The sequence below is a fragment of the Grampus griseus genome (assembly GCF_964374135.1).
Source record: "Grampus griseus genome assembly, chromosome: 7".
NCBI lineage: Eukaryota > Metazoa > Chordata > Mammalia > Artiodactyla > Delphinidae > Grampus > Grampus griseus.
The window spans coordinates 25,366,654-25,388,728 of NC_139001.1; the positions used below are offsets into that span (position 1 = coordinate 25,366,654).

General features: G+C 35.0%; 1 protein-coding gene across 1 annotated transcript in view; it reads left to right on the forward strand.

Moving 5' to 3' along the window:
• ERBB4 (erb-b2 receptor tyrosine kinase 4) overlaps positions 1-22,075 on the forward strand; it is a 687,762-nt gene that overhangs the window by 635,639 nt on the left and 30,048 nt on the right. The window contains exons 21-24 of the mRNA XM_082658716.1: positions 7,912-7,987; positions 11,593-11,739; positions 13,808-13,905; positions 15,266-15,436. Of these exons, the coding sequence (XP_082514842.1) occupies positions 7,912-7,987; positions 11,593-11,739; positions 13,808-13,905; positions 15,266-15,436 (492 nt within the window). The remainder of the gene's footprint in view (positions 1-7,911; positions 7,988-11,592; positions 11,740-13,807; positions 13,906-15,265; positions 15,437-22,075) is intronic.

Genomic DNA, 22,075 nt, shown 5'->3' on the forward strand with positions numbered 1-22,075 from the left:
GCTTGATTCCTCCAGTTCCGTTTTTCTTTCTCAAGTTTGTTTTGGCTATTTGGGATCTTTGTGTTTCCATACAAATTGTGAAATTTTTTGTTCTAGTTCTGTGAAAAATGCCAGTGGTAGTTTGATAGGGATTGCATTGAATCTGTAGATTGCTTTAGGTAGTATAGTCATTTTCATAGTGTTGATTCTTCCAATTCAAGAACATGGTATATCTCTCCATCAGTTTGTATCATCTTTAATTTCTTTCATCAGTGTCTTATAGCTTTCTGTATACAGGTATTTTGTCTCCTTAGGTAGGTTTATTCCTAGGTATTTTATTCTTTTTGTTGCAATGGAAAATGAGAGTCTTTCCTTAATTTCTCTTCCAGATTTTTCATCATTAGTGTAGAGGAGTGAAAGAGACTTCTCTGCATTAATTTTGTAGCCTGCTACTTTACCAAATTCATTGATTAGCTCTAGTAGTCTTTTGGTAGCATCTTTAGGCTTCTCTATGTATAGTATCATGTATAGTATCATCTGAAAACTGACAGTTTTACTTCTTCTTTTCCATTTTGGATTCCTCTTATTTCTTTTTCTTCTCTGCTGTGCCTAAAACTTCTAAAGCTGTGTGAATGATAATGGTGAGAGTGGGCAACCTTGTCTTGCTCCTGATCTTAGTGGAAATGGTTTCAGTTTTTCACCATTGAGAATGGTGTTGGCTGTGAGTTGGTCATATATGGCCTTTATTATGTTGAGGTAATTTCCCTCTATCCCTGCTTTCTGTAGGGTTTTTATCATAAATGGGTGTTGAATTTGTTGAAAGCTTTTTCTGCATCTGTTCAGAGGATCATATGGTTTTTCTCCTTCAATTTGTTAATATTGTGTATCACATTGATTGATTTGCCTGTATTGAAGAATCCTTGCATTCCTGGGATAAACCCCACTTGATGATGGTGTGTGATCCTTTAATGTGCTGCTGGATTCTGTTTGCCTGTATTTTGTTGAGGATTTTTGCATCTATGTTCATCAGTGATATTGGTCTGTAGTTTCCTTTTTTTGTGACAACTTTGTCTGATTTGGTAGCAGGGTGATAGTAGCCTTGTAGAATGAGTTTTGGATTGTTCCTCCCTTTGCTATATTTTGGAAGAGTTTGAGAAGGATAGGTGTTAGCTCTTCTCTAAATGTTTCATAGAATTCACCTGTGAGGTCATTTGGTCCTGGGCTTTTCTTGTTTGATGATTTTTTTTTTTTTTTTTTTTGCGGTATGCGGGCCTCTCACTGTTGTGGCCTCTCTCGTTGCAGAGCACAGGCTCCGGACGCGCAGGCTCAGTGGCCATGGCTCACGGGCCCAGCTGCTCCGCAGCATGTGGGATCTTCCCGGACCGGGGCACGAACCTATGTCCCCTGCATCAGCAGGCGGACTCTCAACCACTGCGCCACCAGGGAAGCCCTGTTCGATGATTTTTAATCACAGTTTTAATTTCAGTGCTTCTGAATGGTCTGTTTATATTTTCTATTTCTTCCTGGTTCTGTCTCAGAAAGTTGTGCTTTTCTAAGAATTTGTCCATTTCTTCCAGGTCCTCCATTTTATTGGCGTATGGTTGCTTGTAGTAATCTCTCATGACCCTTTATATTTCTGCAGTGTCAGTTGTTACTTCTTATTTTTCATTTCTAACTCTGTTGATTTGTGTCTTCTCTCTTTTTTTCTTGATGAGTGTGGCTAATGGTTTATCAACTTTATCTTCTCAGAGAATCAGCTTTTAGTTTTATTGATCTTTGCTATCATTTCCTTTTCATTTATTTCTGATCTGATCTTTCTGATTTCTTTCCTTCGGCTAACATTGGATTTTGTTTTTTCTTCTTTCTCTAATTGCTTTCAGTATAAGGTTAGGTTGTTTATTTGAGATGTTTCTTGTTTCTTAAGGTAGGATTGTATTGCTATAAACTTTCCGCTTAGAACTGCTTTTGCTGCATCCCATAGGTTTTGGGTCATCATGTTTTCATTGTCATTTGTTTCTAAGTATTTTTTGATTTCCTCTTTGATTTCTTCAGTGATCTCTTGATTATTTTGTAGTGTATTGGTTAGCCTCCATGTGTTTGTATTTTTTACATATTTTTTCCTGTAATTGATATCTGGTCTCGTAGCATTGTGGTCAGAAAAGATACTAGATAAAATTTCAATTTTCTTAAATTTACCAAGGCTTGACTTGTGACCCAAGATATGATCTATCCTGAAGAATGTTCCATGAGCACTTGAGAAGAAAGTATATTCTGTTGTGTTTGGATGGAATGTCCTATAAATATCAATTAAGTCCATCTTATTTAATTTATCATTTAAAGCTTGTGTCTCCTTATTTATTTTCATTTTGGTTGATCAGTCCATTGGTGAAAATGGGGTGTTAAATTCCCCTTCTATGATTGTGTTACTGTTGATTTCCCCTTTTATGGCTGTTAGCATTTACCTTATGTATTGAGGTGCTCCTATGTTGGGTGCATAAATATTTACAACTGTTATATCTTCTTCTTGGTTTGGTCCCATGATCATTATGTAATGTCCTTCTTTGTCTCTTATAATAGTCTTTATTTTAAAGTCTATTCTGTTTTATATGAGAATTGCTACTCCAGCTTTCTTATGATTTCTGTTTGTATGGAATATCTTTTTCCATCCCCTCACTTTCAACTGTACGTGTCCCTAGGTCTGAAGTGGTTCTCTTGTAGACAGCATATATATGGGTCTTGTTTTTGTATCCATTCAGCCAGTCTATTTCTTTTGGTTGGAGCATTTAATCCATTCACATTTAAGATAGTTATCGATATGTATGTTCCTACTACCATTTTCTTAATTGTTTTGGGTTTGTTATTGTACGTCTTTTCCTTCTCTTGTGTTTCCTGCCTAGAGAAGTTCCTTTAGCATTTGTTGTAAAGCTGGTTTGATAGTGCTGTATTCTCTTAGCTTTTGCTTGTCTGTTAAGGTTTTAATTTCTTCATCGAATCTGAATTAGATTTGTGCTGGGTAGAGTAATCTTTGTTGTAGTTTTTTCCCTTTCATCACTTTAAATATGTCCTGCCACTCCCTTCTGGCTTGCAGAGTTTCTGCTGAAAGATCAGCTGTTAACCTTATGGGGATTCCCTTGTATGTTATTTGTTGCTTTTCCCTTGCTGCTTTTAATATTTTTTCTTTGTATTTAATTTTTGATAGTTTGATTAATATGTGTCTTGGCTTGTTTCTCCTTGGATTTATCCTGTCTGGGACTGTCTGTGCTTCCTGTACTTGACTATTTCCTTTCCTACATTAAGGAAGTTTTCAACTGTAATCTCTTCAAAATTTTCTCATTTCCATATTTTTTTTCTCTTCTTCTTCTGGGACCCCTATAATTCAAATGTTGGTGCATTTAGTATTGTCCCAGAGGTCTCTGAGACTGTCCTCAATTCTTTTCATTCTTTTCTCTTTATTCTGCTCTGTGGTAGTTATTTTCATTATTTTATCTTCCAAGTCACCTATCCCTTCTTCTGCCTCAATTATTCTGCTATTGATTCCTTCTAGAGAATTTTGAATTTCATTTATTGTGCTATTCATCATTGTTTGTTTGCTCTTTAGTTCTTCTAGGTCCTTGTTAAACGTTTCTTGTATTTTCTCCATTCTATTTCCAAGATTTTTGTTCATCTTTACAATCATTACTCTGAATTCTTTTTCTGGTAGACTGCCTATTTCCTCTTCATTTGTTTGGTCTGGCTGGTTTTAACCTTGCTCCTTCATCTGCTGCGTATTTCTCTGTCTTCTCATTTTGCTTAACTTACTGAATTTGGAGTCTCCTTTTCACAGGCTGCATCTTCGTAGTTCCCATTGTTTTTGCTGTCTGCCCCACGTTGGTAATGTTGGTTCAGTGGGTTGTGTGAGCTTCCTGGTGAAGATGACTGGTGCCTATGTTCTGGTGGATGAGGCTGGATCTTTTCTTTCTGTGGGGCAGGACCGTGTTTGGTTGTGTGTTTTGGGGTGTCTGTGAACTTAGTATGATTTTAGGGAGCCTCTCTGCTAATGGGTGGGGTTGTGTTCCTGTCTTGCTAGTTGTTTGGCATGGGTGTCCAGCACTGCAGCTTGCTGGTTGTTGAGTTGAGCTGGGTGTTAGCATTGAGATGGAGATCTCTGGGAGAGCTTTCGCCATTTGACATTACATGGGGCCAGGAGATCTCTGGTGGACCAATGTCCTGAACTCGGCTCTCCCACCTAAGAGGCTCAGGTCTTGCACCTGGCTGGAGCACCAAGACCCTGTCAGCCACACTGCTCAGAAGAAAAGAGAGACAAAAAAGAAAGAAAAGAAAAAAAAAATGAAATAAACTTATTAAAATAAAAATTAAAAAGTAATAAAAAAAGGAAAGACAGAAGAGAGCAACCAAACCAATAAACAAATCTATTAATGATAACGAGCACTAAAAACTATGCAAAAAAAAATTATCAGACAGAATCCTGGATAAATGGTAAAAGCAAAGCTGTATAGAAAATATCACACATAGAAGCATACACATACACACTCACAAAAAGAGAAATAGGAAAAAATATATATATATACAATAGAAAAAAAAAAGGGAAAGAGCAACCAAATCAATAAACAAATCTACCAGTGATAATAAGTTCTAAATACTAAACCAAGATAAACATAAAACCAGAAACAAATTATATGCAAAAAGCTAATCCCAAGTCTACAGTTGCTCCCAAAATCCACTGCCTAAATTTTGGTGTGATCATTGTCTATTCAGGCATTCCACAGATGCAGGGTACATCAGGTTGATTGTGGAGATTTAATCTGCTGCTCCTGAGGCTGCTGGGAGAGATTTCCCTTTCTCTTCTTTGTTCACACAGCTCCCAGGGTTCAGCTTTGGATTTGGCCCCGCCTCTGCATGTAGGTCGCCTGAGGGCATCAGTTCCCCACCCAGGCAGGAGGGGGTTAAATGAGCAGTTGATAAGGGGGCTCTGGCTCACTCAGGCTTGGGGGGCGGGACGGGTATGGAATGTGGGGTGAGCCTAAGGTGGCAGAGGCCTGCATGATGTTACCCCAGCCTGAGATATGCCATGTGTTCTCTGTTCTCCCAGGCAAGTTGTCTCTGGATCGCGGGACCCTGGCAGTGGCGTGCTGCACAGGCTCCTGGGAGGGGAGGTGTGGATAGTGACCTGTGCTTGCACACACAGGCTCCTTGGTGGCTGCACCAGCAGCCCGAGCATCTCATGCCCGTCTCTGGTGTCTGAACTGATAACCGCGGTTCATGCCCCTCTCTGGAGCTTGTTTAGGCGGTGCTCTGAATTCCCTCTCCTCGTGCACCCCGAAACAATGGTCTCTTGCCTCTTAGGCAGTTCCAGACTTTTTTCCTGGCTAGCTGTGGTGCACTAGCCCCCTTCAGGCTGTGTTCATGCAGCCAACCCCAGTCCTCTCCCAGGGATCTGACCTCCGAAGCCCATGCCTCAGCTCCCAGCCCTCACCCGCCCCAGCGGGTGAGCAGATAAGCCTCTCGGGCTGTCACCAGCACTGATGTGCTGGTCAGCACTGATCCTGTGTGCAGGAATCTCTCTGCTTTGCCCTCTGCACTCCTGTTGCTGCGCTCTCCTCTGTGGCTCTGAAGCTTCCCCCCACCAACCCCTGTCTCTGCCAGTGAAGGGGCTGCCTAGTGTGTGGAAACTTTTCCTCCTTCATAGCTCCCTCCCCGAGGTGCAGGTCCCATCCCTATTCTTTTGTCTCTGTTTTTTCTTTTTTCTTTTGCCCTACCCAGGTATGTGAGGAATTTCTTGCCTTTTGGGAAGTCTGAGATCTTCTTTCAGCGTTCAGTAGGTGTTCTGTAGGACTTGTTCCATATGTAGTTGTATTTCTGATGTATTTGTGGGGAGGAAGGTGATCTCCATGTCTTACTCCTCTGCCATCTTGAAGGTCCCCCACCAATTTATTTATTATCTGACTCCCTCCACTAGAATGTAAGCTGCTATATCCCAGGGATCTGTGCAGTGCCACTGCCTCTTCTAACTTTTCTGACTCTCCATCCTCAGGCCCTGCCTGACAACTGTGGTCCTGCCTCCCTCACCCACCATGTGGTCTCAATCCATGCCTTAGTTCCAGCTCTTGTCTTTCTTCATTAACCAGCTGTTAACTTGCTGTTTTTGGTAACCGTCGAGGATATCTCCTCTTCATGTAGAGGTCCTTCTAGCTTGGTCTGGAGAAATTTCAATCAGGAGAGGCCAAATGAAACAAGCAAATGCAGCCTTAACCTGTAGTGACCTATAAGCTTATGCTAACAAAAAGAAAATTAATTCATATATCGTATCAATATATTTATTATGTGCCTTATTCATCAAGGGCCATCCAAATACACATTATGAATATTTTTCAATGATAGTGTTCCAAATGTTTCATGTTGATTTTTATATTAAACTCTTATATAACTATATATATTCAAGTCTTATCACAAAACAAAAGAACACAAAATTTATTTTTTAAAAAACTTCGGTTTTGTAGTATTCTATAGCTTTTCCTTGATTTTATTAGCCTATTTTGCTTGTTTACTACAAATTGCAGCAGTTTGAGACCATGGCTTTGAAATTCACTACAGGATTGCGCAGAAGTAGAAGTCTATAAATCACATGACTTCACTTGTCTTGAGAACATACAACTGTAAGATTTGTCTAAAGCAAGAATCATTAGAGCTTTAAATGTCTAGTAACAATTAAGTCTTTATTGAGCCACCTGTGATTTAAACTTACTTCTTTAACAGTGTCCGTAGTCCATAAAGTGTGCTAACTCCTTGCCCGTAGGGAAATTACTTTCAATGTGTCTTCTGTTCCCTTTCACTGAATACCGTGATTCTGTCACAGAGTTACCTTGGTGTCACCTTGGTGAGCAGCCAACCTCATGATTTCAAAGGCCTATTTAGTTTTAATGTTTCAACTGCTAAGTAGAAATGTTTATCTTTATTCCATAGAATCTAATTATATTCCCAGCTATATAATGCTACCCTTCTTAGTTGAAAATCGTTCTGCTAAACCATCAGCAGCAGGGTGAGTTGAGTTGCTTTTCTTGCAGAGATGATGGATTTGTACTGATCTTCTCATATCCTTTTATATAATTCCTATTATGAAAATGGTACATATTTTCAATACTGGCTAACCAAGACAAGGAAGATCATTTGTGGCTGGGGAACAAAGCAAGGCTAACTTTGGAATTCATTATTTTAGGTGTTGTAGTGACCAAATTATCTGAGAGAAGGGAGGGGCCAAGTGTAGAAAGAGTCCTTTTTACCAGTGGCTGGAAATTTGTCTGAGGGTGAAAAAGCATTTACTGAAAATGTAGAGAATCTCATTTTGGGGGAAAAAACATAATATGACCACATTTTTAGAAGTACATGTATTAGATGTTTAGAATTGATATTGTAAGTCATAATGTTAAATAGTTACTTAATTACTGAATGTTAATTAAAACTATAGAAAGTGGGGCTTCCCTGGTGACGCAGTGGTTGAGAGTCTGCCTGCCCATGCAGGGGACACGGGTTCGTGCCCCGGTCCGGGAAGATCCTACCTGCCGCGGAGTGGCTGGGCCTGTGAGCCATGGCCGCTGAGCCTGCGCGTCCGGAGCCTGTGCTCTGCAACGCGAGAGGCCGCAACAGTGAGAGACCCGCATACCGCAAAAAAAAAAAAAAAAAAAAAAACCACTATAGAAAGTGATACTTATTATTTTACTTTTCATTGTTTATGAAACTTTAAAAAATAAATATATCTTCATGTTAATTCATTTGAAGCTTAAATTTCATTTCATTTGTTCCCTGTATTGAAAATAACAATTTCTATTTCTATTTTCTAGGCATACAATCAAAAAATACAATTGAGACTCATATTGAGGAAATATAGAAATGACTTTTTATATGACTATAAACCTTTCATTTCTTACTTCTCTATAGATGCCAATTAAATGGATGGCTTTGGAGTGTATACACTATAGGAAATTCACCCATCAGAGTGACGTTTGGAGCTATGGTAAATAATTCTTCCTTGTGACATAAGGCTTTTAAAACAAAAATAAGCATATTATGTTTCTTGGGTCTCTAAAATGTAATACATTAATGTCTTGGTTGAGTTGTCTACCATAACCTTTTATTTTGGTAGCAACTTGTCTGATCACTTTGACAAAAAACAAAACAAAAAAAAACCCCAGCAGTTTTAGATTAGGGACATTTTCATAGAATCTCATGGCCTTCATTTCAACAACTCTTTTAAAACATAACTCTAGGGCTAGGGTGGCGCAGTGGTTGAGAGTCCACCTGCCGATGCAGGGGACACTGGTTCAATCCCTGGTCCAGGAAGATCCCACATGCTGCGGAGCTGCTAGGACCGTGAGCCATGGCCACTGAGCCTGCGCGTCTGGAGCCTGTGCTCTGCAACGGGAGAGGCCACAACAGTGAGAGGCGCACATACCGCAAAACAAACAAACAAACAAAAAAACATAACTCTAAATGCAATGAATGTTTAAAAAAATTTTTTTTCTTATGGGAATCTATGTTCTATAGTAAAAAAAATAGAGATTATTGTTAGAACAAAGAACAGTTATTGAAATCAGTAGGATGAGAGTAGTAAATGTGAGGGGAGAGGTAAGAGAGATGATTTCTAATTACAGCTTTAATTTTAATTTACAAACTACTTTTGGAGTAAACAGATATATTAGAGAATTATAATATGAACTGGAAATAGAGATTTGAAAATTTAGAAAATTTATTTAATTGCATTTAACTCAGTTTTTGAGATGAGCTTCTTAGCCTCTGTCTGGCTATTTACAACTTATGTCCATCTAAGTATTAGTAAGAACAAATCAACACCTTTTCTAAGTTTAAATATACCATATAAAACTAGCACTCTTACAAATAAAAAGCACTATGCTTCTTTAAATAATATGGTGGTGGTGAGACTTGAAAGCATGATACGATTTATTTTGCTCAAATTTAAGTTTAGTTTATTTACTTTTTTTTTAGAAAGAAAATTAAATCATTAAGTCACTAAAGAACTTATACTTCTTATCTAGAACAGTATAAATTATCTTTAAAATAATAAGACATTTCTATAGGATAGTTTTTCCTTCCACACATGTAAACCATAGGAGGTGTTAAAATTTCCACAAAGGCCTCATGTTTTCTGCTCAGTTTAGCAGTAGAGTGTTGTGTGTTTGAGATTTAGGCACGTATAGAGGAATACTTGACAAAGCATAGTTCAACTGTCAGGACTAAATAAAAAACAAATATATCATATATATTATTATTTTTATTATATATATCATATACATTATAAATATGAGATAGATGTTTATAGAATATGATATACATTAGCATGTACATAATCATTTATATATTATATGGATAGATTAGCTTATATATTATATGATATAGATAGATTTACATATTTTATAAGATAGATTTAAATAATATCATATATATCTTTTTCTTTTCTTTCCCTTTTTTTTCCTACTTATATTTCCCTGAACTAAACATGACAATGTGAAAATTTTAAATGACCTCTAGAATAAGTAACTATATATACACATTAAAGTAAACGTTGGCAGGGCAATCACATTTTTAATAGTAAAATTTATCTTTTAGAGAAAATCCTGTTTTAAGGCTATAATGTTCATGTTGAATTGCAACATCTCAGAAGCAGTTCAGTAAAAATAGATAGATAGATAGATGGATAGATAGATAGATAAATAGATGATAGATAGACAGAATGATAGAGTGAACTCTGTTTTGAAACATAGCCCAGTTAATCAACCCATATCCATAAGGCATTTTAAGATTTTTATGATATATCATAGTTGGTTGCAAAGGCATAAAAGGCAGAGAAAGATATATAATCTTGTTTACAGTGAATCTTTGTGGAACATTGCCACTGGGTGCATCTTTATTTTTATAAAAATAAATATGCATTGAATATGGTTTATATCTTCAAATGATAGAATTGTAAGTTTTGAAGATGTTTCTAATTTAGCTTTCTTGAGATTGTTCTTCTATATGAAGCCATCTCTGTTTGACTCTACTTATCATCACCTCTGCAAAGATATAATTGGAATATTATTGGCAGAAGTGGGGGGTTTGATTTTTCTGCTTCAGTTTTTGTATATATGTATTTCTGTTTATTGTATTTTCTATTAATTTGTAGTTGCTTTGTATCTTGCTTATATTAGAAGTTCTGATAGAGATGTGAGAGCATCTATTCTTTTATAACTGCAAACATGAGTTAATAAAATGTTCTCATTAAATACATATTCTATAAATATGACTGACTGAACATAAATAGACAGTAATCTACTTCTTAACTTGTTCCAGCCTGCCTCATGGACACTGAGTTTTAATCATCAGTTCTATGAATCATTCTGTAGTATGCAACATCAAGTAGGGTTTTATAAAGATCAAACAGTGAAATTGTGTCACTAGTTACACGTTTATATTATACCTAAGAATCATAAGATGTAAATATTAACTAAAAAAATCAGATAATCATTAACGATACTATTATGAAGAATAATTTGAAGTTTACATATACTTTTATAGTTTAAGCTTTGCATTTTTATTATGTCAATGATAACTCTTATGAGCTAAAAATTACTTCAGTTTGAATAAATAATTCATTACAGATGGCAGTGGAAAAGAAAACATAGCCATAATTAGATTTTATATAAAAGATACTTGTATATGCATCAATCAAAATTCACTTGCTAATACTATTGTGCCCACATAGCTATTTCTGAACTAACAACCTTTATCCTTAAGAAAACTATAACTTTTAAATTATATAATTATTAGATTATAAAGAAGAGATCTGTATTGTGTATGTTATTGCTCAGATCAGAGTCATTATTCTTGTCAAAGGTGGCTACTTACATGCTAGTATTTAGAGTATTTGCTTTTACTGAGGAAATCAGTGTTCTAGTGATTCAAGAAACCGTTCTTATTGTCTAAGGAATACACTATTATTGATTCACTTCAATTTTGGAAAGCTCACTTTACATGTATTTTATCTTACATATGGATCATTCTTCAGTCAGTCTCTCATATGTGTTAAAGAAATGAATCTCTTTTATTCCACTTGTTCTCCTTGTGTTAGTTAAAAAGAAAAGCACAATTATTTACTATAACATAAGTAATCATTCTGGAACCCCAGTTTGGCCTTTTGGGCTTCTAATAGTAAAGATGCTAATCTCAAAATTAGTCAGTATCAGATTTTACCTAATCATATTTATTTGGTACTGAGTACACATGTGTATAGTAAATAAATTGTTTTATAGGCTCTAATGTGGTGAAACAAATTGGGTCAACAATCATTAGCATTACTTATAAGTAGAAATGGGGAACAGATTCTGTCCACTCTGAAATTGTCTGTGCTACCCATTAAAAATTTCAAGACAATGGTAAGAAAATCAAATTTCCCACGAAGATTTTGTCATTGGGCTTCTCATGTGGACATAGGAATCTGAAGAGCCTTTCTTTAGACTATTTCTAATTGCCCTCTAAGAAGCATTCTTTTGCCACAGGCATGTTGCTGGTTTCTTCAAAGTATATTGTTAACATCCTTATGTAAGCATTTGATCTCCCTTTTAGGAGTCACTATATGGGAACTGATGACCTTTGGAGGAAAACCCTATGATGGAATTCCAACCAGAGAAATCCCCGATTTGTTAGAGAAAGGAGAACGTTTGCCCCAGCCTCCCATCTGCACTATTGATGTTTATATGGTCATGGTCAAATGTAAGATTGCAAAATTATGTTATCATCCTCATCATCATTCTTAGTAATTAATCAACCTGCACAATTTTTCTGTATATTGAAAAATATAAAAGTTTACAGATAATTGTGAAAAGGAGCATGTAAACCCGTGTTTGTTGTGATTCTTGTTAATATGAAGCAATATCATGCTTTCATGCTATGAAGTCAACATTGTATGTTTCTTACACTTCTTATTTATTTCACTTTGATTCTTATCATTTCCATGACAATGAAACTGTTTCTCATAAAGAGATGTAATTAATCACAATAATGTTAATACTCTTTAAAGGAAAAAAGCAGACTAAATAAATGATCTGCACATAAAGAAAAAAGCTTGAAACTAATAGTTTAACAAAATGAATTAAATGGAAATAGATTTACCAGTTTCAGTCAACAGAAAATTAGCAAGGCAAAATGGGAAGTGGAAAGACATGAATCTACATTGAACTACAAAGATTATGAATGTTTACTTTCTTTCAATTTGATCATTTGTTTACATCTAACTATCTTACTTTTCTTTCTCCCTTCTATGCCCCAGACACATATGTGTTATAAATGTATTTTGGAAGCCTAGACTCTTAATTTAAATAGAATTAGGGAAGTCTCTGGAGTTTCTGACTTAATTTAAATGAGATTAGCATTCAGCAATCTTTCTTGTGTAATGAGAGGTTTTCCCCTTTTGATTTACACAGGGTTAGCAAAGAAACAAACTGGTGAAGGTGAATAAGCATCTTATTAATAAGAGACTTTGGACAGGTCTACTCAGATTTATACTCATGACATGTGTGATACATTCTGACAGTGAGGGAAGAAATAAAAAATGTGCTTTTCACTTCAGGTCAGCATGCCCTTTTCTCTAAGTGTAGTTCTGTTTACTCAATATTTAGTTGGAAAGAAACTGATACCTCACTGAGAATTTAACCTTTTCTGGTTCCAATAGAGTTCCAGAAACATTGATTTTCTCATTAACATCTTGGTATCAACAGCATTTTTTTTTTAGTGGTTACATATAAAATATAGAGCATTTGAGCTTTGTTAGGAGAGAAAAAAATCAAATAATTTTAATGATACATAAAATGACACCCAAACACTTCCCATAACAAGAATAAAAAGTGAACTTGCAGAAAAGGGGAAACAAGTTTTATAGCTTTATTGGGTTAAACATTTTTCGGTAGTCAGCTATGGAAGAAAGTTTAAAAACATACATGTATTACATAATTTGATCCCATAACTAGCATGAGATGATTTATATACTTCATTTAGATACTCTGATGAATAATAAAAAATCAGGAAAACGTCTTGCCTAATAGTGACTTTTACCTCACTTTTAGGAGTTTTAATATCTAAGAAAAGGGTCATTTGGCAATAAAATCAAGGAAAGCTTGGTGCCTTTATTCTTGTCATTTCATCAGTTAAACAGAGCCTGGGGAGTTAAGGCTCTTAATACATAACTTGGTAAATTGCTGATAGTATTTTATGCTGGAAAGGCTAGTACTAAGATAAGCTAATGACTATTTCTGAACAAACATTACCAATCACTTTGCATTAATTTTTTTCCCACCAGGAAAAAAGTAGCATAAGAAAGTTGCTTTCAATTCCTTTTTTCACCTTTTTGCCAGTATACAGCATTGCAACCAAAGTTTTTACTCCATGTCACTCCTGATATAAAATGATAAATTATATTCCAATCACCTTTTCTATACCCATCAAAGAAAAATATTTTTTTTATTTTTAAATTCTCTTCACACCTACAGAAAAAAGATCTGAGATTCTGTAAATTCCCATGGTTAGCCTAGGTTATATTTTCTATGATGAAAAATTAATTTTAAATTATATCAACAAAATAAAAAGCTTGTATTGTTCTATAATATGTTATATTTAGTTATGAATGTCAGCAAACTGATTGCGATAGAATCTCACCTATTGGATTGTTTCTTTCATTAGCTTTCTTTGTCAGATCATTTTTATTTAAATGATATGTTTCAAACTTAGTCTTTATTTTCATAAAATTATGGATATAGTGACTCTTTTATTGCATGTGAATTTCTAGGTTGGATGATTGATGCTGACAGTAGACCTAAATTTAAGGAACTGGCTGCTGAATTTTCGAGGATGGCTCGAGACCCTCAAAGATACCTAGTTATTCAGGTTTGTACATTTGACTTAGATTTTTGAGAATATCCCAATGACAAACCCACTACAAAACAGTAGTAATATCTGGACTTTGGAACTATGGATGTCATCATTCACAAATTAATTAATTAGCTAAGCAAAATACCGTGTGAAATGACTTCTACTTGATGTCAGAACCACTTCTAAGCATCTTCCCTTAGTACTCAAGTGCCTCTACTGTTGAACTGCCAGATAATTAAGATTATTCATGTACATAAAAAGGCCTTTATCCTCAGACAAGCATTGTAGTACTCTGCTAGTCATGTTCATTGTTATAATCGTCTCTTCTTGGAATAAAAGGAAGATGGATTTTTGTTTTAATCGTGTCCATGTTTGAAGGCAGTGAACTAAAAGTTTCAATAAATTGACATTTAATTTCCTAGAAAAATATTTTAAAATGTTTTTTTTTTCTTTTGGGAGGTATGCAATATTCAAGTAATAACTCAGATTCAGATGAATTAATGTACAAAAATAAAATAATAGACCAAAAGAACATTTTATATGTAACACTAGAAAAAATGGATTTAATAATTTAAAAGTTGTAATATATTTCTTTATGATTATTCTACCTAAACCATAAACAAGTGGACCTTGGATAACACTGAGTTAAGATTCCTCAATAAAACAAGGTAGTGTTTATCTTCATATCAATAGTCTGACATGAAGATGAAAGTCAGATTTTAGCAAATAATGATTTCTAGCTAACTTTTTCCCTAATTAATTTTAAAAAGTTTACAAAAATATCACAAAACAAATTTTAAAATTCTACTTAAGAAATAGATGAGGTAGGAGTGTAACTATTGTTTTGGTGTTTCTCCCACCCCCTTTATGTTATTTGCCACCAGTGCTGTGATTTTGAATGTTATCACTTTAACAATATTATGCTATAGAGCAAACCATGGATTCAATGTATCATGATAGCTCTACACTATCAAACCAACCAAGTATAATAAAGATTGATAAGTCAATTGCTCTTTCTTTATTATATACTCTTAAAGTCACAGCTCAAACGCCATCTTGACAATGAAACCCACCATTATTCTCAGATCTGAAATGGTTTATGCCTCTCTCAAAATAGCCATAGCATTCTGCTTTATTTATCTCTAATGGCATTTATCACATTCTTCTTGTATTAAATGTTTTTATCTTACTGTGTCATATCTAAGTATGTTATAGGCTTCTATATGGCTGGTATTTGTGCTAAATAATTATTTTGTTTAATGAGTGCATGAATTTGCAACCATTTTGATATTACATAAATTTGCTACAAAGTTCACATATTTAAAATGAAGGAAAGAATCATTTCTGTGTGTATATCTGATGGAAAATTTTTTAGGGTGATGATCGTATGAAGCTTCCCAGTCCAAACGACAGCAAGTTCTTTCAGAATCTCTTGGATGAAGAGGATTTAGAAGATATGATGGATGCTGAGGAATATCTGGTCCCTCAGGCTTTCAACATCCCACCTCCCATCTATACTTCCAGAGCAAGAATCGACTCAAATAGGGTAAGAAGTAATTATATACTACCTCTCATATTATTTCTGAGAAACAAAGTCATGGAAATACATTGTAAGTACTAAAATTACCAAATAAATTATGTAGCTCAAATAAGTGTGATTCCTAAATTAAAAGCAAGTTATACCAACAAAAGATATGCCAAGCTTGCCATATATAGTTAATTTTGGAAAGTAAGCATGCGCAATACAACATGCACTCTGAAATATCTTCAAGATTTCAAAAGGAGAAACTTTTCTTCATCTTAAGTCAGTTAAAAAAAAAAACCTTAATTTTTGAAAATCTACAACCAATTCAAACTAATAAATCTGTATGTGTTTGTATATAAATGAAAATTCTTCCCAAGATAGGCTCTCTACGTTTTTCTCAATAAAATGATATGACTTATTAGTCAAGAGACAATACAAGTACAACTCTTTATTACTCATTTAGGAGACATTAAAAATCTTCTGTCAAGTTGAAGTAGTAACAGAACAGTGTGCAATCCTTTGGACTAAATCAATCATATTGGGAGGGCTTCTGAATCATTTCTAAGATGCAGATTTAACTTTTGAAAGAAGCTTCTGAAAGGAGTTTCCATTTCATTTTAAATATTAAGCCCACTCTATATGAATACCATTCTTTCTCTGAAAACTGTCAATCCATGTATTCATTCACGTGTTTATTTTTGAAAATTCATTCATCATTCATTCAACATTTATTTATTTATTTATTTACTTTTTGATAGAGTCAGCATTTATTAAGTGCCTAACATATTCCAGGCCTTTCCTTTTTTTTTTAAATAGATCCTTATTGGAATATAATTGCTTCACAATACCGTGTTAATATCTGTTGTACAGCAAAGTGAATCAGCCATATGCATACATATATCCACATATCCCCTCCCTCTTGAGCCTCCCTCCCACCCTCCCTATCAAACCTCTCTAGGTCATCGCAAAGCACCAAGCTGATCTCCCTGTGCTATGGGGCTGCTTCCCACTAGGTAACTATTTTATATTTGGTAGTGTATATGTGTTGATACTACTCTCACTTTGCCCTAGCTTTGCCCTCCCCTACCACGTCCTCAAGTCCACACTCTATGTCTATGTCTTTATTCCTGCCCTGCAACTAGGTTCATCAGTACCACTTTTTTTTTTTTTTTAGATTTTTTAGATTTTTTTAGATTTTTAGATTTTTTAGATTTTAGATTTAGATTTTTTTAGATTTTTTAGATTTTATATATGTGTTAGCATATGGTATTTGTTTTTCTCTTCCTGACTTACTTCACTCTGTATGACAGACTCTAGGTCCATCCATCTCACTACAAATAACTCAATTTCGTTTCTTTTAATGGCTGAGTAATATTCCATTGTATATATGTGCCACATCTTCTTTATCCATTCATCATCTGTCGATGGACATTTAGTTTGGTTCCATGTCCTGGCTAATGTAAATAGTGCTTCAGTGAACATTGGGGTGCATGTCTCTTTTTGAATTATGGTTTTCTCAGGCTATATGCCCAGTAGTGGGATTGCTGGGTCATATGGTAGTTCTATTTTTAGTTTTTTAAGGAACCTCCATACTGTTCTCCATAGTGGTTGTATCAATTTACATTCCCACCAACAGTGCAGGAGGGTTCCTTTTTCACCACACCTTTTCCAGCATTTATTGTTTCTAGATTTTTTGGTAATGGCCATTCTGACCAGTGTGAGGTGATACCTCATTGTAGTTTTGATTTGCATTTCTCTAATGACTAGTGATGTTGAGCATCTTTTCATGTGCCTCTTGGACATGTATATGTCTTCTTTGGTGAAATGTCTATTTAGGTCTTCTGACCATTTTTTAATTGAATTGTTTGTTTTTTTAATATTGAGCTTCATGAGCTGTTTGTATATTTTGGAGATTAATCCTTTGTCCGTTGTTTCATTTGTAACAATAAGTTGTTTCACTTATTCCCAGCCTCTTCAATAAGTGGTGCTGGGAAAACTGGACAGGTACATGTAAAAGAATGAAATTAGAGCACTACCTGACACCATACACAAAAATAACCTCCAAATGGATTAAAGACCTAAATGTAAGACCAGACACTATAAAACTCTTAGAGGAAAACATAGGAAAAACACTCTTTGACATAAACCCCAGCAAGATCTTTTTTGACCCACCTCCTAGAATAATGAAAATAAAAGTAAACAAATGAGACCTAATTAAACTTAAAACCTTTTGCACAGCAAAGGAAACCATAAACATTCAACATGTATTGAGTACCTCTGCATGTAAGCCATTATTAGACATGAGATTCAAATATTTTGACATAACTACTACTTTCAAGACGTACCAAGTTTAACAAAAGACTCACACGCAGATACAAAGACAGAGTGTAGCATGATAGTGTTATAATCAAGTATTCATTAGCCATTATGGAGCATAGAGAAGCCTGTAATCAATTTCTTCAATTGAAAAGACATAAACGTGATGCTTAATTTTTTCTAGAAAGCAATTCTTTTCTCTTGGTCTCTTCCTCCCTCTAAGAACATTGTCGTAGCTCATGGAACAAACAGCATCCTCTTTGTCTTGAACATCGGCATAAGAAAACTTTCAATTTGCTGCTCATTCTCTAAAACAAAGTAATTTGCTTTGTTTCAAACTAACAGCAATGATAAACCTAGTGTTTACTATGTGTCAACACATATATATTGTCTCTTAATACTTACAACAATCCCATGAGGTTCTATTATCATTATTTCCATTTTACAAATGAAGAAACTTTTCACAAAGTTAAGTGACTTGAATGGCCAAAGGTGACTCACACGGCCAATGGAAGAGCCGGATCAGTCTGCCTGTACTACACATACTATTGCTTCACAGTGATTAGAACATGTTATTATCAATATGGTTGTTTTTCTTGGCATCAACCTCAACCTCTGAGATACATGATGTTTGGGAAACTCCCTAGGTTTTTTCTTGTAAAATGCATCTCCCAACCTGCCCTATACTTCTTGCCCACCTTCCCCCATTTAGAAAGTCTGGTATAGAAAGAGGCAAAGATAGAGACCTCAAGTAATTTCTCATTCATATGAAAAATTTGTCTTGTAGCTCAGTGGAGAGGAGATAGGGAGATAGAACTAAAAATTTAAAAAATTATATCAACTGATATTGAACATCAATGTTTTTTTTCTTTTTTTTCTTTTTTTTGTGGTACGCGGGCCTCTCACTGTTGTGGCCTCTCCCGTTGCGGAGCACAGGCTCCGGACACGCAGGCTCAGCGGCCATGGCTCACGGGCCCAGCCGCTCCGCAACATGTGGGATCTTCCTGGACCGGGGCACAAACCCATGTCCCCTGCATCAGCAGGCGGACTCTCAACCACTGCGCCACCAGGGAAGCCCCAGTGTTTTGTTTATGGCAAGGCAAAACACCTTTAAGGTGTGTAAAAGAGGCACCGTTTTCTTCTCTGTACACTTAGGAAAATGGTCAAATCATGACTTTGATATTTATAATTTTATGTGACAATTTCATTACCTTTATTAAAACAGGGAAATTTCAAGAAAATAGTTTCCTTCCTTAACATGAAATGTTATAAAGGCCAAGGGCTTGAATCTTTTCCTTTTCATAAGGATTCTCAAATGCTAACTTTTCTGTTCATCTTAATTTATGCTCAGTGCAAGGAATTCATAGTGAAAGTTTGAGTTAACTGAAGGGAATTAGTAAGAAAGTAGAAACCGCATGAGGAATTATTTGGCCTTTAGTCATGATTTCTTATTCCAGTTATTATTTAAACAATGTTATCTGTATATTTCCTTTTACTTTTTCAGGTCTTTGTTAAAGGAATTTTTCTTAAATATCATTTTATTTTCAGGCATTAAAAAGCCTTATTATTCATCTATATTTTTCTATTTTTTCTGTCTGGCTTTATGTAACTTGTATGGTAATTTCTAATACGTGCAAATGCTGTTTTCCCTCCTTCTTTCCTATAAAGCTAATTTGTATTATTTTATAGTTAGAAAATGTTACTTCAATTTTAGATTCTGTGACCAACTTATGTGGTAAGGGAACATTTTAAAGTGAATTTTAATCAAAGGAGTTTTGAGCATGTTTGTTGGACTTTGAAACCAAAAAGTAATTCAGTTTTTATATATAGACTCCCCTGCTCACTAGCTGAAAGTCTTAAAGTTCTGAATATCTTTACAACTTTGCTTCTTCATTTGTAAAATAAACACAATAGTACATATATGATTGTTAGGCAATTAACTTAAAAAATTGCAGAGTATCTGAAATGCTAGGCAAATCAATACTTATTCCCTTCTTTTAGAATCACCCTTAAAGTGATTCTAAATAACCTTAAAGCAGTGAGTCAACTAAAAATACAATGTGGACTTTTATCCAGCAAGTTGCCAGATACAAAAGCAAGTAATGCTAGAAAACATTCATCTAATTTATATCTATTGTTGTTATTATTGTTAGATATCCTTTTAATATTATCTCAAAAACTTTACCAAAATAATATACCAAAAGCACTTACTGTAACATGATGTAGAATAGGAAAATGTGAGAAGCTATCTAAACTTCTGCAAACTTCAGTTCTCTGTATCTGTAAAATGGGGACGAAAAAATTCCTCACAGAATATTGTGATGGTTGACTTTCTAATATATCCAAGCATGTTGTCCATTGATGGATGTACAGTGGGTGTTTGATCGTGTTGAAATAAATAGACCATCTATTTATTCAGAGCTATTTATTCAGGGCTATTTATTCAGAGCTTACTATAACAAGGGAGTCAACCACTGTCACTTGTGTTTTGGGAGAGACTCAAGGGCAGATGGAGGAATGGGAAACATTTACAGTGGAGAAAAAGGAAGGCTTCAGGAATGGCCTGATTGGAGGCTATTGGCATAGGGAATCTAAAAGAGGGCTAACTAGAAGCAGAGCATCCTATGGGTTAGGTGTACATATTTGGCTTTCTCTGGTTGGCTCTAAGTTGAAAGTAGTGACAAAAATTAGGGAAGCTGCTAGTTATTAATCAAATCCTGGTCATTTAGGGCCAATTGTTAACAGAAGTTATTGTTTAGCTTCCTGGATTGCTACTAAAGGTAACAATCAGGCTTCCTGCAAGTCCGATTTATAAGTCAACTGCATTCCTGGGCTGTTTATTTTGGCTATGGTTTTCTGGGCAGGTTGCTGTTAAGTGTGAATTAGGCTACTGATTTCATATATGATCCAGCCATTGTCTGTTTGTATATTCAGTCTATCAAGAGGTTTTAGGTTCCCTGCTGCCTTTCTTTTCTCTTGACATATTTATTTAAATGCATACTGCCTTACATTTTCAACTAAGTGAAGTGTTCAGTTGGAATTTTGGAATTTCTGCACGGATTATTTTTCTGTTAATATGGATACGTTTTGTCTCTTTCTTTTGAGTTACCCAGATTTATGTTTGTTTAGTATAATGAGCTGTATATTGAACGCAACAGCAATGAATAAGAATGGCTAATACATTGATGCAGCTAAAGATATTTTAGCTTTAATGATATTAGAAAGTTGAATTTAATGTAAAAGCTTCAGTGCATTTTTATAGAGGAGGACATGATTCAATCGTTGCAGGATCATTCAGTCATTTGTGGTGAGTAGTTTTAAAGATTAAGTGTCCTACCTCTTTCAGAAAACATCAACAAACACATGAAGTAGCCAGGCCAGGGGAAGACAGAGGAACTGTCTTCCTCTGTAGCTGCTCCACATTGGTAGAGCAGGTGATCCACAATGGATCTATCATTACAATTTAAAGTTTTCTCCACTTCTTTCCAATCTGCTAAGAAATAACTCTATTTACAGATTTGCATTTTTCCTCCTCTTTGTCCTTTCTCTTCTAGGATGGGTATATAAATGAACTGAAAAACTGGACAAAGTATAGGCAGGAAAAGTGAAGGGTGAAGAAAGAAAAAGGGGTTTGGTATTTCACAAATTTGATCAACTTCTAAATAATTGAATATAAGCTGAATATTTGACTGCTCAGAAAATATAATTCTATATACTTTATTTTATACCTCTATTACTTTGCCATCAGTTAAGAATTTCATAACTTTGATGAAGATATTTTAGCAAGGGTTTTAACATATATTGTAATGATCTTTGAGATTTTTACTAATCTATAGGAAAGAGAGAAAGGGAGAAAGAAAAAGAAAGAAAGAAAGAAAGAAAGAAAGAAAGAAAGAAAGAAAGAAAGAAAGAAAGGAAGGAAGGAAGAGAGGGAGGGAGGGAGGGAGGGAGGAAGGAAGGAAGGAAATAAGGAAGGAAGGAAGGAAGGAAGGAAGATGGAAAGAGAAATATAAGACACTTGGCCTCCCCTGTAGGATTTATGATCTTGTGCTATGTATGCTTCCTAATGATGCCTAAACTAGTAGAAATTCAAGCAAAATGAGAATGCAGAAACAATGATGTCACTCTCAATAATGACATTTGAAGCTATGAAAGTTTCAATTGGGTTTGTCTTTACAATTTAGTAAATCAAAACCTTGATTTATTTTATGAAATTTAAAAAAATAGTAATAGTAATATCAGCTGAAACTTGAGTTCTTGCTATAACCTAAGTACTACACTAAGTGTTTTAAATTAACTATTTCACTTTAATTTCACAAAGCTCTATGAGGTAGGTAATAATAT